Here is a 17,683-nt window from a genome sequence, read left to right as displayed (position 1 = left end):
TCTTTAATTTTGTAAGCAACAAGCTCTTAACTTGTTCAAAAACATTCTTTGCCTGTTTGAGAACAGTTGTTACTAATGGTAAGTATATGTTTATTGTATGAAACAGTTCACAAGCAGAGCTAGGTTACTTGCTTACTTTGCCTGTATGTTTCCGCCTTTTGATGATAATTCTCTCAGTTGGGCTTTTTTGGAGGTAGCTGCTTCTGTCTTCTGTCCCAGTGAAACAGAAAATGAACCACAAACTAATGCAGCCAACTCATAAAGATGTGTGATTTCAGTTCAGTGAGTTTAGTAGTTCCCCAAAAGAAGCAATTATTTAATATATATTTTTCAATAATTTCTTGTTCTGGTGTTTTTATTGTGCAGCAACATCTTATCTTCCAGACAATTGAGTTTACTATGGTACGGTTGACCACTGTCTTCATTCTGCTTCCTGTAGCCAATATTTGCTCTTTTTTCTTTGCCAATAATGAGGTTGGTTATGTACTAGTTTTCTTTATCCCAAGAGTAGTGTAGATTGATGTTAGTTCATCCAAAAAGAATGTTGTATTGGTGATTGCAGTCATCGAACCTCAGGAAATAGCTGCTCCCTTTTTATCTGGAGTTTAAAATGATCCACCATTCTTACTGATGTTGTATCCTTTTGTAACGTACTTTCTGGTATGTTACAAACTTAATTCTTTCATAGTAATTCCAATTAAACAAGTAAAGAAGACTGCTGGGTGGTGCTATTGAACTGTTTTTGAAAATCAGTCCAAAATAGATGCGTTTGGAAAGGTCTTTGTACTGGAGTCTCCGAAGTAAATAAATGATGAAATAAAGAGGGGCTGTTGTGAAATTCTAATGTGTCAGTTGAAAACGTGACTCTTGGAAAAGTTTTTCTGCTGACATCATCAAGGAAAGAAAGCAGCTTTTGAAACAAGTCATTATTTAAAGGACAAATCCCAGAAAACCTTTCTCTCTTCCTGTTCGCATCATTTTAGTCTTATTACTACCATCTTGACTACAAAAGTCAAATTCTGTAAAGCAGAGCTTTGGCTGCATGGTAAATTAGGCAGTCTTCAATGCTACATCATGTTCGAGAACGGAAGTCTGAGAAGTCCAAGCAGTGAAGGGTTAGCAAACAGCTTGCAGAATGCGTTGCCTCCACAAAGTTGGACTTCACCATCCTGTCTCCTTCCTGCTTGTTCTTTTGAAAGTTACTATTTTAGGTTCAAAGATTAACTTAGTGTATGGGGTCTGCAGGCTTCCTAATGTAGATGTGGTTAGTGCACCTTTCTGTAAGATGTGTAGGAAGTTCTCTGGGTTTTCTAAAAATTCAAGTCAGATTTGTTTGATGTTCAACTTTGACGTGATACTGCTAAGTATTTTTAAAAATATGGCTGGTTACATGACACTAGGCATGAGGCTTTTTTAATTACATGGACTGGAAGACTTCTGTTTTAAGCAATAGTAATTAGATCATGTAGATGGCTTCGCAAAATAGAGGGAAAGTACTGGACAGAAGACAGAATTCACAGAAATTCAGAATTCGTGTAGCATGTGTGACCATTTAGAGCCTCTCAGTGAGGATTTGAGGAGTGTTTCTATGAAGTGATCATTAATCTGTGAACTGGGTTCTAAAGATATTAGAAAAAAAACATACTAAGGCAGAGATAACGTTGTCTATATATCCTTAAAATAAGTGGAATGTAGTTTTAAGTGTGGGTTTTTGTGAAACTTGTTACTTACCTAATCGACAAAAGTAGTCTGAACCTAACTTAGGACATTTGGACTGTACCTTTCTTTCTGTACCTAACAAATTTAATCTTTGTCTTAAAGGAGGTCTTTTTAAACCAATGTTACCGCAGTTCTTTATTTACTTGTGGGCTATATAATAGCACCATAGAAAAAAGATTGTATTAATCACCTATCCTCATTATATTAATATTTTTTCTGAAACTAGACTTCCTTCAGATCTGTTTTGTACATTTTAATAGGGGAAACTGACCTTTCCAATTGTGCATTAAGCTATAGCATCAGTACAGAATGCAAAATTACTGTTTTGTAGCAGCTATTCTCTTTAATCCATAATGAATGCTCTCAGCTTCTCCTTATTGATCTGCTAGCAGTATAGCAATCATTTTTTTCCCTTTGTAATGGGTTTGAAATTAATTACTTTGAGTCATTCGCCTTTTGTATTACAAAATTGCATAGGGTTATAGGATTTCTAATGTTGAGACTTTTTCTAGCAGTGCATAGATTAAACAACAAAGCCAACAGCAAAATTTTACTCTCCTCTGAAGTTCAAGGGGGGAGTAGAAATAATTTATCTTGGCCTCAGCCAGTTCTAAGACTTAGCCTCACTCTTGAATCTTTCTTGGCAAATACTTGGGGAAAAGAACACCAGATTCACTTAAAACTTCTTTCAAACTGTTAATAACTTGTCTGTCTTCAGGTCTAAGATGACACATTCCAGTCTGTAAAGCTGGAATTCCCAGAGACTGCTGTACCAGATTCTTTACCTTGGTGTACAGGGTCAGGCCACTGGTTTGCAGTTGGACTGCTATTGACCTTCAGTGCTTGAACATTGTTTGTCCCAGAACTCTTCCAGAGAACATATCTCTGCTGACTTTGAGATCCATGCCAGACAGCAGTCAGTACAACTATTAAGCTGTTGCTACACTTTTCTAGTCCACCATCCTTGCTTTCAAATTTTTTTTTGTAGTATTGTGCTCATGGCAATATGGCTTCAGCGTGTTACCACTTGAGGACAAAGACTATTTGGTCACAAGACAAGACGTGCAACACACAAAGCTGTTGTTCACCACATGCCAGAAGGAAGTGGAAGCTTAAGAAAATTTACTTGTGTTTGAGGAAGAGGGCAGTTCTCCCCTTATGTTGATGACTTCTTTTCTTGTCAGTGTTCCCCAAATTATTTTCCCCACTGTTCTTTGCTGAATGCCTATTTTCAGTAATAATCTGAGGCAGAACTATTCTGACTTGCAGACATATAGGAGGCAGATAAACACATCACATTTTCTTACATCCCAGAGTACTGTTATTTCTACTTCTCCATTTTTTCCCAGTATCTCCCAGTTCCCCTTTTCTCTAGATAATGGGAAGTTTTCTGTAATATGTAGGAAAAAATAAGTATTCTAAACAATTTTCTACTCAGTGCTGGTATTGATTTTGTCTTTGCTTTTCAGAATTTATTGTTTACAGATGAAACTGATAATTCAGAAATAAAAATAATTGATTTTGGCTTTGCTCGTTTAAAACCACCTGATAATCAGCCTCTTAAGACTCCGTGTTTTACTCTTCATTATGCTGCCCCAGAGCTCTTGAATCACAATGGTTATGACGAATCTTGTGATCTGTGGAGTTTGGGGGTCATTTTGGTGAGTGATTTGAGGTTTTTAATTGTAACTTCATGTATTTGCTTTTTGTTAAAATGGACTCGACACAATTTCATACTTGAATTGCATAGATGCTGAATTCAAGTGAGGTGAAAATACTGCTGCACAAGTAATAGGTTCTAAACACAGGTGTTTCCCAAGGGTGGAGTGTTTTTTTTTTCTTAAGCAGTAAATTAAATCCAGCGTTTCTGGGAGTGGAACAAAATACTTGATACAGTCTCAATCTTAAAAAGATAAATTCTTGTTGTCAGGTCTTACAGGCGTCCGTATAATTTTCCTACAGTTTCAATTCAGAGAAGGAATCAGCCTGCATTCTTATTTACAGAAAATTAATTTCAATAGATATAAACTGGGAACTGAGTAGAAATAGCATGGTGTTTTATTATAGTTTCTTGACACATACTAATGTTTTTTTTTTCTCATGAGGACTCCTGAAAAAATCTTGCGTATTTTAAATTTTCTATAGCCTTGTAGTTAGTCTAGTCAAAGTTTTATTGTATAATGTTGGTGATGCAAACAACATCATTCCATGCCTAGTAATAGGGTTGTCAGTCAATATACTTTGTTTGTTAATACTGCTTTTGTTACCATGACAGTATACAATGCTATCAGGACAGGTACCGTTTCAGTCTCAAGACAAAAGTTTAACGTGTACCAGTGCATTGGAAATTATGAAGAAAATAAAAAAGGGAGAATTTTCCTTTGAAGGAGAAGCTTGGAAAAATGTTTCCGAAGAGGCTAAAGAGTTGATTCAAGGTAGGTATTCACAAGTATTTTATGTACCTTGTATTTTTATCTCAAAAGATAGAATTTAGAGCACTATATAATACCTGGATGCTGTGAGTGTCTAACCTGGTGGAGTACACGGCTTGAGCTATGCACTGTCCCCTAATACAAGGTATGGGTAAAGGCAGACACATCAGAGTGGCGTTACAAATTGCTTGTACGCTGACCAGAGCACTTTCTAATGTAGTGAAATGCTGATAGAAGTTTAGTGGGGTATAGAAGTAACTGAAGACCTCCAGATAACATGAAGTCATTCTTTAAAACATATTTAAAAGCAGAGTTTTTCTTTTCTTTTTGCTTTTGTTAAAACACCAGGTTGAGAGAAATGTTTTAAAAGCTGAGCTTTTGCAGAAAGTGAATTTATTACTAGAATTTTTTCCTTGAGCTGTTTTTGAATACATGTACCAAAACTACTCTATTTCTGAGCTGCTTCATTCGCATTTGCCGTGCTTTGATTCCCTCTTAAGTTTTTGAGCACCTACTCAGGGTTTCAGCATGAGATAGACATCAGTCTTAATTCTGCTAAGATGGAGTTCTGAATTGCTGTAGAAGCGGGCTTATAAGGCTTTTTTTCTGCCAAAAAAATAGGCATCTCCAGATTCAGAATTCAGTGGATCATGCAGAAAATCTAAGGCTTGTTTTCTTGAACTTTATCCTATACAGGTTTTGAGTGAAGAAATCATTTGGTAGTTCTGAGTTTGTGTGAAAAGAGATGTGTTACCAAACAGTTAAACAGCAATTTCTTGCATTTAATAGTTCTTTTGGAGAGGATGATAGTATAACATTGTGTGAGCCTTATCTAGGATAAATATTGGCATACCTAGGGTAAATATTGACATTACTTATGAAAGCAACGCAGGAGATTTTCTTAAGTAATTGCATTTTTCTGTTAAAAAAAGACAAACAGCTCATGATTTAAGAATGTAATATATTTCTATTAGGACTTTTAACAGTGGATCCAAACAAAAGAATTAAAATGTCCAGCCTGAGATATAACGAATGGCTTCAGGATGGCAGCCAGCTGTCATCCAACCCCCTAATGACTCCTGATAACTTGGGCTCTTCAGGAGCTGCGGTGCATACGTATGTCAAAGCCACTTTTCATGTAAGTCCTAATGTGCTGAATTTTGTAGTGTGTTCATCTAGATTTTTGTATGTTTTCTTCTAATTAAAAATATGTATTTGTCCTTGTAATTCAGTGATTGCTTTTAGCTGCAGTTTTTTTTGTGAATATCTGACATCTGTGATTGAGTACAGTGAAAACATGAATGATGAGACGAGGATACATTTCTTGAAGACATTTATACTATCAGGGTTTTGGGGACCGAGAAACAGCTGTTCATGAAATAGCTATTATAAATACTTCAATTCTTAGAGAAATCTACTAAAAGGTCTTCAAACTTTTATATAAAAGAGAATAAACTTTCTATTTAACTTAAGTATTTGACTTTTTGTCCTTATGGTTACAAAATCGAGGTAAAATTTCTGGAACATAACTAGTTCATCAGTTTTAGCAGCGTGGTTACTTTTTAAAATGGACTTGCTTGTCTACCATTGTATCTTTACTGAAAGCATTTGAACTGCAACTGTATTATACAAACACAGTAATATTTCTCATGATTCCTTCTACAGAGAATAAGCTGAAACTGAGCACATATATACTGAAATACTTGTAGATGCTTATTTTCAAGAAGAGAGAAAGAAATTAGTTGTTACTTGGAGAGGTCCTGATAATGCAACATAACTTAGGATGAAAGAAAAACTAATTTAAGTGTGCTTTCTTAAATTAAAACAAGGAGGAAAAGCTGCTAAATAATGTTATGTATTGACTCTTAAATACACATAAGGGCTAGTGAAGTTATTGTTACATCTACAATAAGATTTAGTAGTGATCTACTAGCTAGCTACTTGACTCTAGCGGTCAAGAGATGACAGTTTCTTTCCACTGAACGTTCATAAGGTATAAGTTATAAAATGTCTCAAACCTCTTGAAAAGCTTAGAATTACCTTTTATTTTGAAACAGGCCTTTAACAAGTACAAAAGGGAAGGATTTTGTCTCCAGAATGTTGACAAGGCACCTCTTGCAAAGAGACGGAAAATGAAAAAAACAAGTACAAGCACAGAGACACGTAGCAGCTCCAGTGAAAGTTCACATTCTTCTTCCTCTCATTCTCATGGTAAAACTACACCTACAAAGACACTGCAGCCAACAAACCCTACAGACAGCAATAACCCAGAAACCATCTTCCAGTTCTCTGACTGAAAAGCAGATAATATCCTGTCTTGAAGATTTAAGTGGTTAAAAACTTGGTAGTACCTATATTGTCTCCTCTCACCCTTCCTCCCTGTGGCTTACAGGCTACGGGAGTATGTCTGTCGCTTTAAAAATGTATTTCGGTCATACCTTTTTAGCTTTATGTTTCAATACATTTCTTTTTAGCATTATGTTTGGTATCACTGGATATGGTATAATGCTATTATACAACCAACGTTGTATTCTCTTAGGGCTAAATTACTAGTGTGCAGTCAAGCTCAAGGGAAGGAGCTATGCTGCTCATGGTACAGCTTGGAGGAAGACTTTCTAAGTGTCAGAATCTTCCTCCCAGTTTCTACCCCACTGTTCAAAGAAAGAAAAGCTCTGTAACATGTAGAACTCTTGGATCTTCTGCTATTACCACAGACTTTGATTCTTCATGCATGTAAAGAATCGTTGGTACAATGCACCAAAGCAGTATAGTACTTTAAAGCCTTTTAAGTTTGTAGTTACATTCTATCCCACTTATTGGAATTTTAAGAGCTAAATGAAGCATTACGAAACTCCTGTGTTGTTTTACGAAGTAACTCCGTGTATCTTGTTCTAAACAACTGGGTATATAAGCCTTAGGATGTTGGGTTTTTTAAAATTTATTTAATTTTAAAAAAACATCGAGTAAAAGATGTCTGATAGGGCAAGGTATCTCGTACTGTGATACAATAATTTTTATTTCTACTTTCTGAAGTTACTAACTTTTAAAATGTTTTAAAAAGATTCTAAAATATAATGCTGTAAGAGAAAATGAAATTTCATATAGAATGCTTTGGAACATGGTCACATGTTAATATCTATTTCAAGAATTAATTATATTTGCTTTTTATATTTACTCAGTAGCTTTAAAATACTAAGATTGTTTTTTAAAGGTGCAAAACTCCAGTTTCAACATTTGTTATTATAGGGTCCATACAAAATGTATACCAAGTTATTTGAATTTTACATTGTGCAAATATGGCAATTTAATAGTGACTGTAAAATATTAGAATATATGTTTTCGTTTTTGCACTTTATAACATCAAAAGGAGATGTTTTATAATAAAGTGCACTCAGATCTCTCTTCCTACAAGGTGCTGAGCACTGTTTTACTGGGTTGAATGACCTGTAATCCACCATATTTGGTGGTTGTGGTCATTGTGAAGGAGAATTCTGTACTTTGCAAGCTCAAATCCCTGTATATTACCCGCTGTTTTCATTCCTTACTTTAAACTGCAAAGCTCTTTCTATCTTGCTTTTACATTGTATATAACAAATAATAGACCTGGGCACCTTGTTTAGTGTAGATGTTAACAACTTATGCACTGGGAATACTAAAGGGAAATTATATTGAACACTGTGCTTCACAACTTGTTCACTGTGGTGTTCTACAGTGAAGTATTTCCTACTGTGATAGTATAGTATGTACATAACTGTTTGGATCATAAATGTGACTTACAGAAACATCAGCATAAACTTTTAAATCAGTATATTTTATAAATTTATGGAGAGCTCTTTTATTGCTCGTATTCTCAATGACCGGGCTAACTTCAGTGCAAAAGATGACTCCAAATGCTTTTTGCAAATGCTTACACGTGTAAGTTTCCACTGAAGTCAGACAGACTCCTTGTGTAAAGTTAATCATATGTCTAAATTTATGTGATGGAAAGACTAATTGACTGGGGGGATTTTAACAGCTTGCTCCACCTTAAAATAATCTTAATCCAAACCCTATGCAAAAAAGGTTGTGGGAATTGTTTATATCAGTGATTTTATTTATAGAGTTATATCAGATATCAGTATTGACAAATACAATACATCCATGTTTACAGGGATTGTGTGTATCAAAACAAGGCTTTGAAGCCCAACATGTTTGTTCTGTGTTTCTTTAATATTAATAATGGCATTCTGAGTTTTTGGAATTGCTCATGTGAAATAGTTTACTACTTTCTTGATGTGAATGTCAACAGTAATTGCAGCATTAATTTCAGGTTGATGTGAATATTGAGATTTGCACTGTTTATGTAGAAGTAGTATATTTAAAGATCAGTATATGTGCTAAAAACACAACCAATTTTAAGTGGCTGATGTTACAATGTTGAAAAATAATTGTCAATGTTAATATATTCAGGTTTGCTTTCTGAATGCTCTCTTTGGAAGTAATCCCAATAGTGAACATGGCTCGTTTGTAAAAGAATACTTTCCCTCTCCCCAATAAACATGCTGTAAATACAACAAACAAACCACCATTAATACTCGTTATGCTGCAGTACAAGTGAATTAGGAGGTTGGAGGTTGATTGTAAGGTTTGCAGTTGGAGTAGTTCTTGGAATTTGTGAAGACAACAAAAAGCAACTTTTGGTTGGATTTCATTTAAGTGCAAGAAACTTTTGGATACCAGGTAGGTTTGAAATATTGTGACTCAGCTGAAATACCTTCTTAAAGTTAAGAACACAGTACAGTTGCTTTCATGTTGGGAAATTTAAACTTTAGCTTGACAAACTGATGGAACAAGAAAAAGAATGCTTGCACAGGATACTAAATGCCGGGAATATTGGCTGTACTGTCAGGTTTTTTTCACACAGGTTTTAAGAGACTGTGTGAGACTAAGGTTATTGATATACATGACTTGTATCAAAGACAACTTTTGTAGATAAGTATTTCTGAGTACTCTTTGTACTCTAACAGTAGTTACTAAATAAAAATTGAAAAACAGGGTAATTCTTTTTGGCGGGGATAAGTATGTTGAGGTGTCACCTTGGTTTTGCTTTGAACCAGTTATGTGAGGTGGCTAAAATGTCTGGCTTTCTGCTGCCTCCAGGTAACAGAGCTCTTGACAGAGTATGTTTGACTCTTAAGTTGTCTGAGTTTTTCGATTAGCGTCTTTACGTAAACTGCTGATCTCCATATGCTTTGATAAAACAAAGTTACAAAATGTGCATCTCAAGAGCAGGTTCACTTCTTGTTCAGATGTCCCTACAGGAGACTGGTTACTCTTGGCCGAACAATGTTGTCTCAGCTTAATCTGTTGCCCAGCCTGGCACCCTAGGTCACAGAAAGACCATGGGCCAAAGTTTTCATATTCATACCACTATTTCAGATCTGAAGTATACAAGCAAATCTTCATTAGTACTCTAAGTACTTTATATTGTCTTAGTAAAGAGGTGTTAGACTATAAATTATGCTTATACTCAGATTAAGTTTATTTCACAGTGCTGCTATGTGTCAAGCAACTTTAATCTGTCTACTGTCTGCATTACATTTCTACTGTCAAATGTAATGCGTCAGCACTATTATGGGCAGATATGTTTGAAAAATCAAATTTCCTATTAGTAAAGATTTAAATTTAAAAATATTCAATATTCTGTAAAGCTGTTTCTTTGTAAGACCTTCACAAACAAATGTTAGTAATTAAGAGATAGTTCTGCTAAAAAGTTCCTGAGGAGTACAAAGGAAGTTACATGACTTACTGTTCCTCTGGCTTAGTGAAATTTCTGCACTTCTGTATAAGGAAAAGCAGCTGAAATATTGTTTCTTTGTAGAAGGGTCAGCGCATTTGGCATATGATTGCTGACTGCTATGAAAAAGAACTATTAAAGTGCTTCATTAAACAGTTTGGGAGGGTAACACAAAAATACGGTATTGCATCAGAATGGATCAAGGCTTCAAGTTGGCATTGCTGATGTATGTATTTTCTCATCCCTTTTCCATGGCTGCTTTTCTGAACAAGATAACGATACCTGCACAGCTATGTTCCCTAGTACTCATCCAGGAATAGAATAATTCTTGGCACAAAATAGTCACAGAATGATGATGTATCTTTATTGGTTGTGACAAAGTGTTGCCCAAGTGTCTTATGTTTTTAATATGTGCATGTATGTAGATACGTGCTGTATTACATGTCTAGACCTCAGTGTAAAGTAATATGCTTTGTTTAAGAGAATCTGTACTTAAAAGTGAGTGCTCAATGCATACAGATTCAGAGGGTCAGATAAGGAAGAGGAAGAAGGTTATGGAAAGTCAGAGATGAGAGGCTTCTGGAAGGGTGTTTTCCAGAGTCTGTTTCTCCCCTCGCTGTCTCCGTTTGTGTGTAACATTCATTGAATGGCAAGCTTTCTTGCCAGTTACCCAGCATAAGCACGTTCCCTAACTCTGCAGATCTGTTGACTCTGTGTGCGTGTCTACACACGTGTGTATCTTTATATGACATTTGGGTCTTCAGTTGGAATTTTTTGTTATTTCTCTAAGGATGGTTCCAGGTGTTTTTACCAAGTTGGTGGTCTTTATTCTTTTCCCCCCATATACGACAGTCTTTCTCAGCATCGATTTTACATGGCAAAACATGACATTGTCTTCCTTCAGTCAATAGCTGACTGAATTCTGGATTGAGGGTACAGGGAATAATGTGTCTGTGCTCTAAAGGGATAAAAGTGCTTTGATCTTTGTCTACCTGTGAGAAACACTTCTCGGTTTGCTCCCTTGACCCACAGGCCACTGGATTCTATTATAAATAAGAAATGTAGAGCTGTTTGCAAGCTCTTACTTGTCATCCCTCATTTTAATACATCATTTATTCAATAGATTCTGGATGTTCAGAACACCTCTGTAGAAAAAGAAAACTTAGGATGATTCCTGTAGTCTACACTAGTAAATAAAGTGATGCTTTCAATTACATAGACCAACCGGAGCAGTCTTGTTTGTTGTGCCTGGAAACAGCAAGAGCGGAGAAACCTAACACATCTGCAGTAGTGTAAATTTGAAGAAAACTTGTGTATTTTGACAGTCTTTGTGTTCTGTGTGATAGAAATGGAAGTCTGCAGCTGCCTAGGAATCAGTGGTGAGTATTTAGGTAGATGAGATGGTATGGGTTGGTCTGACAGCTTGCTGTCTCCCATGGGGCCATTCCTGATCCTGACTTCTGGCCATGTGCTCTACCTTTTCTTGGTTCTGGTGTTTGTATTGCCTCTCCAAGCAGAGATGGGAAAATAAGTGTTCTGTTAACTTGGCTAAGGCGCTTTGGTTAATATTGGTTTATCTGATTTCATAGTTAAAGCAGTAATGAAGCATTGCAAAACCTAGTATGTTACAATGCTGTGATTTTTGAAAACTCGTACTTTATTTATAGGTAGAAAGGAATCCATAGTGTTCACGCACAAAATCAGTTTTTAAAATTGGCAACCAATCTGGCTGTGCTCACAAAATTCATGCAGGAGTCTGCTAACTCCCTTTGAAATGCCAACAATAAAACAGAAAAGACAGAACTCTTCTTTAATTGCTCAGGAACTGCTCGAAAACCTCACACAGATGAAACTGCGAACGGATTGCAGACTTGCTGCATTTTTTTAAATACATAGATAGTTTTACTTTGTCAACAAATCAAACTTCATTTCTTACAATTGACATCTCATTTAAGTTCATCTGAATTTTTTCTTTTTTTTTTTTTTGGAAATACATAATTGTCTTAGTATGATTGTGGCCAAAGATTTATTTTCATAAGTATGAGAAAATCTAAGGATTTAAGCTAAAGGCCTTGTGAAGAACCAAAAGAAATCTTCTGGGAAAGGTAATCACTAGCTAGTTTAGTTCAAAATAAACATGTACATTACTGGTACTTGCTGATACAACTACATCTAACCAAGTAGATTTTACATCATTCATTTACGGGTGTGATTTTGTGGGACATGTGCAGCTATGCCAAAAAAGCTTTACAGTGTCAACTAGTCTTTGGAATTAGAGCAAAATGAAAGGAAAGGGGGGAAGTTATATTTGAAGAAGGTGATGCAAAAAGGGGAAAATGCTCAAGGTTTTGCCCCCAAGTTATGCTGACAGAGGTGACTAGGCGACAGTGTCATATTGTCTGTGAAAGCTTACTCATTAATAACAGCGTGTGTCCTTTTTTCCTTTAAAATCAATATACAGCGGAGAAGAGAAACTAAATTAAGTTGCAAAAGCAGCAAGTACCTGAAAGCTTTTCTCAGATGTCTCCTTAATGAGTTCTCATCCTTTGTAGCTCAGCTGTACGCAGTAGATACTCTGCAGCTATGCCTACTTGAGGGAGCAGGATCCCACTGTCTGGTGATGCTTTCATTGTACAGGGGTTGTACTCGTTAGAACTCAGGGTGCTATATCCTTGCTGCTCTTACGTTCAAGTATTAATACTATTCTGCTGAATAAGTATTGCCATGTTGGTCTGTCCGTATGCAGCCCTGGCAGGTCACCTAGTTCAATTTTAAAGCTGTCAGACTGAAATGAAAACTTGAGATCTAACTCAACAACAAAGAATAGGCGTTTAATAGTAACCTGCATCGGGATTACAAAAATGAATGAAAGCTTGGCATTGGCTTTCAACCTTGGCAGTCTTACTGATAAGATTCTTCTGCAGCAAATTTTGATGCTTACAGATATCTCTACTGATCTTTCATCTGCAGAGAAAAAAACAGGCAAAACTATATTCTGTCAGAAAAAAACCCCTATCTTTTGCTAGAGTCCTGGCAGAAAGGATCATCCTTCATTTTTACCTTTACCTCTGAAGCTGTAAAGGCAAGAAATGAATTGGTGACAGATTCTGACAGCTGGTTATAAAGGAGCAGGCTGCGTTAATTGGCAGTAAGTGGAACAAGGCATGCTGTTACTTGTGTCAGTGTGGGCAGGGAGAGGGAAAGAAATGGGAAGAAGGGAATGCTGAGCGCTTTCCCTCACTGTAATGTACAGGACATTCTAGTTGCTCAGCATTGCTTTTGAAGACGAATTGGTCTCCACATTTAACCTAAAATATTTGGAAAAAAACCCCCAGATTAATCTGTCAACTCTTTTTTTTGGAGGGAAATGGTGTCACTTTCAAATGGTAAAGGCAGCAACACAGACACTAATTTCCTTAACCCACTATATGCCAGTTACCAACAGATTGCAATGAAGTTTTCTTTCTGGCAAGTATACACTTCTCTAAAATACTTAATTGCTTTAACAGAAAGCAAATCCTTGTGGCAGAAGTTTACAGAAGAGCAAGATAAGTAATTGCAGTGGTTTATTTTACCCGGTATCAGGCTATTCAGATATGAATGAGGATAGGGTTCTGATTTTGGATGTGAAAAAGCTCTGGAAGAGAGGATCGTGAAGGCAGTAGTGGAAGAAAGGCAAGACATGTTTTCTGGAAGACTGCTCAGAACTCATTGAAGATTTGTGGAATGATGTCAGCTGAATGCTTCTGTTTCTAGGGCTGTTAAAGCCTAACCATGCTGCTAGAGGATGGTAAGCCCAGCTTGTTGTTGGCTAGTTCCATCAGAGCCACAGCTTTATTAAAATCAGTTGTTAGGCCTTCTGTCTTGAAGATACTTTCCCTTATTTGTAAGTCTTGCTAACTGCCAGGGAGTGAACAGCGTTTGGCAAATCAGGTTCTTTAGCTGTGTTGGAATGATAACTGTAATGAAGGTTTTGATCCTCAGTCAGCCCGTTTTCTTCTCCAGGCCACAGTGTTCAGATATTTTCTTTTGTTGCCCCAAATTGTGTGTTTAACTACTGTGGTGGCTTCAAAGTTAACACAAAACTATCTGGAGAAGGATACCATGTCATTATTAACAAGTCAACCTTGGTTGTCCTTAGGAGAGATTCTTGCCAAGGCTGTACGTAGTGCAGAGCAGCAGCGTAGGTATTCCCTTTGGTGGCTAGTGGTACACGTATCCATTGTTCTTCCGACTCTTGAAGTTATGCTGGAACTCTTCTTACAGAAGAATTAGAAAGAATAAGCTGAACATCTGAATGCTAGACAGATGGTGCTTGGGTGAAGGTGGTTTTGTAGGTGATAACCAAGGATGTTTATCGGCTGTTGCATTATGTACAACTTTTATGGTATTAGGGAGAGGTGTCTGAACACGTCTCTAAGACAGACTGATTGTATTTGAGTTATTACTGATTTCCAGTACTGTCAGGAGCTTGGTTTTGGAGGAAAATGTGTGTATGTACCTGTAAGTTTAAGTCCTATGGTATAACACCATCAGTATACCTATGGAATTCCACATTCTTCTAGTGTACATTTGGTTAAATAGGTTATGCAGGATTTGTTTCCGTTTTGTTTTGGTTATTTTTACTCCCCATATTGTATACTTAGTTGTGTTTCTTTCCTGAGCTTTCTGTTTATGTTAACCCTCTTACCTCTGATTTCTCTAGGCTCTTTGTCCCTAAAGGCAATGCATGGATCTTTCTGCCCCCGCAAAAAAACCTGCAGAGGCAAATGTCCGGTATACAGAAGGAATGAAAATATGAAGGAAGGCTCCGCAACAGACTCTTTACTTTATCAGAAGTGTAGAAATACTGAACTTGAAATACACTTGTCAGTGAATCGGTGTCTTATTCTCCAGATGACTGTTACATTTGATAAATGGAATCAATAGTGTTAGAAATACAAAAAGAATAATTTTAAATTTTTTTTTGAGAATGAGTGCAAAACCAAAGGTACAAACTCAAACAGCACCTTCAAGCTTGGCGTCAGATCTGACGTATTTGTTGCAGGTGTACAACTTTGTGGTGTTACTTTCTTTATTAATCGGTTTGTAAATGCTGTTTTCTTTACATGAAGTTTTTTTTTGAAATTTCCAAAACATAAAGCCAGTATTGTGTTGGTTCTGCCAATTATTATGGCAGAGATAGACTGCTGATTGGCTGGGTCTCTTCACTCTTACTTGCCGTGCAGAAATAGCAGCCAGCACTCCTGTAACTGGGTCCATGTTTTGCCAGTTCTTAGTGTTTCTGCCCAATTGGAGTTTGCCCAGGTCTCTTGGAATTGGCCCCAGCTGATCCTAGAAAGTCTTTCTTTTTGCTGAAGACCTTTCTTTTGGAACATCATGATGTAACCTTTATGCAAATTGCCGGGGGACATCAGGCCAGGCAGGCTATACTCTACTGCTGCTTTCTGCCTTCCTTTGGCACATAGGGACGAGTCCGGTGTTCTTGTGATGCCCTGGCATTCCATGAGCTCTTCAGAGGGGTGTTGTGAGACCAAAGGGAGCAACCCTTTGTTTTAGGACTTGTGTATACTAATTCTGGATCTGCTGATTTTTGAGACTTCCCTCCAGTTATTAATGTCATTGAAAGATCTAATTTAATGGCATAATCTTCATTCTTTCCAGGCACCGAACAAAAATAGTTGCTGATCACTCCTTTATCTATATCACGAACATTTTTCTTATCTCCAGGTAGTAATGAACTGATGAGGTTGCTCGATTTTTTTTCATTATCTTTATCCTCATCAACTCCTAATCTCCTTGGGTTCCTTTTTCCTGTAATTTATTTCGTTTTATTTATCCATTTGTTGTAGTACTCACAACGTAGAGCAATTTCTGTTGACGTTTTATACTGTAGCCTACAGGTTTAGAAACTTTCAGAAATCATATGTAGTTTTCGACTCCCTCTGGTGGTTTGGCAGCGTAGTTGGCAAGTGTTTAACTGCTGATACTGATGGCAACAAGGAGTATGTTTGAATGCAGTATGACACTGTAGATGCTTTGAATTTAACTATCACTGCTTGTCCCCGATGCATTTAAATAGCAAATGGGGGAAATATTGATGCTTATTAATAATACAAATAATTTTGATTACTAATGAGTAGCTAGGAACATTAAAAAAAAGAAATGAACAAGTGAAAATTCAAATCTTTTCTTCTATGTAACAATTGATTTAAAGGGATTGAACTTTGGAACTGGAGAAGAGATGTAATTCAACTGCTGAACTCAGTAAATTCCATGTGACAAACACTTGATCCTCACCTTCTCTTAACTGGTCAGAGAGGTGCAGTTTGTAGCAGCAATTATGTGAAGACAGTGACTCCTGTGTAGACAGAAACTGAACTGTGGGTAAATCCCAAGTATGATTTTAGCTAATAATGAGCTAAATGTGAAATCAAACAATTGTACTGCAGAGAGAAGAGCTGCCTCTAGTGCTTTCTAGCTAAAGGGACTTTATTGACGTTTAAGAGGTTCGTGTTTTCTAAAGTCTAGTTTTCTGATTTCCTAATGTGATATATATATATCACTTTTACCCTTAAGAAATAGTTTAAAATGGTTCACGGCTTGTTTTCTGTGCTGGAAAAAACATAAGGAACAGAAAAACAGTGGGCCAGTTAAACCGTAAGAAGCTTGCATCTTTCTAAAGATACTTTTTTTTTAATCCAGAATAATTCTAATCTGGACACTTTCTGCATAAATTAATAGGAAAATGTATTTTCCACTGGGGTTCAGTTTGTCTAGGAAGATTTTTTTATTTCAAGTGAATGATTAAGCTACAATCTGCATCATATCTGGAAGTTAGCTCAACCAGCACTATCGGTTCTGTTGTTGTGCACAGACAGTGCAGAGACCCTCTTTAGCTGCTTCCCTGTGAGTGTCACTTTGTGGGGCAACAGTCTGAAACACAGCAGGAAAGAGGCTCACCGTGAGTGTGTAACAGTGGGAGCCCCAAGATCAGGCTTAACCTTGGCTCTTCCCTGAATTTAAAAGCAGCCAAAGCATTTATTTGAAATCCTTAGACTTTTGAACTAGGCTGAAAAGTTTTACACTGGCACAACGAATGTGAGAAACGGCAAACTATAGATTATTTTTTTTTCCTTCCCATTAGTTACTACAGGTTACTGTAGGATAGCAACTTTACTGGCAATATAGCTTTGTAAAAGTACAGTTGTGGAACAAGTAGGAATTCAGATATAAATACCTCTCTTCAGCCTATAAACATGAGTGAAGGGGGTTTTTGTTTGGGTTTGGGTTTTTTTTTGTGTATGTAAATATATGCATTTGTGATGCAGGGGATATTTCCAGAAATGGTACGGCAGGTTGAAACACTGGGCCAAAACAACATGATTTGAATATATATGGCCAGTTGAGTGATGCTCTTGGTTGCTCTTTTGTTGGCAATGCTGGTTCCCATGTAGCATGAATGGGCTTGGAAAGGATCTCTTTTGGAGTAAATTTTTTTTTTTCTACCTGTTGCAGCAGAACTAGTAATCAAACTTCAGATTCACCCTATCAATAGCAAAGACTGTTGGCACTGTCATTTATTAAAGAGTAAGAGTTAACATGAAGGGATTTAATACAATAGTGAAAAATAAGTATTTGCCTGATGGTACAGGCATGCGTTCCTTCTTGAGTATCAATTCCACTGCTCATTACGCAGCATGAAGTGAATCAGTTTGAAAGCAACAAATCAGAAAATCAAAAGTCCATTGGGAAG

General features: G+C 36.7%; 1 protein-coding gene across 1 annotated transcript in view; it reads left to right on the top strand.

Annotated features, from left to right (window-relative positions):
• The window catches only part of RPS6KA5 (ribosomal protein S6 kinase, 90kDa, polypeptide 5), a 32,278-nt gene extending 24,066 nt beyond the window's left edge, over window positions 1-8,212 (top strand). The window contains exons 9-12 of the mRNA XM_010141293.1: window positions 3,189-3,380; window positions 3,995-4,154; window positions 5,126-5,289; window positions 6,209-8,212. Of these exons, the coding sequence (XP_010139595.1) occupies window positions 3,189-3,380; window positions 3,995-4,154; window positions 5,126-5,289; window positions 6,209-6,448 (756 nt within the window). The 3' untranslated portion in view covers window positions 6,449-8,212. The remainder of the gene's footprint in view (window positions 1-3,188; window positions 3,381-3,994; window positions 4,155-5,125; window positions 5,290-6,208) is intronic.
• Window positions 8,213-17,683: the final 9,471 nt, after the last annotated feature.

Source organism: Buceros rhinoceros, unplaced genomic scaffold (assembly GCF_000710305.1).
Source record: "Buceros rhinoceros silvestris isolate BGI_N320 unplaced genomic scaffold, ASM71030v1 scaffold10910, whole genome shotgun sequence".
NCBI classification, from domain to species: domain Eukaryota; kingdom Metazoa; phylum Chordata; class Aves; order Bucerotiformes; family Bucerotidae; genus Buceros; species Buceros rhinoceros.
Note: the sequence above shows the minus strand (reverse complement) of the source record. Positions and strands in the feature narration are given on the sequence as shown.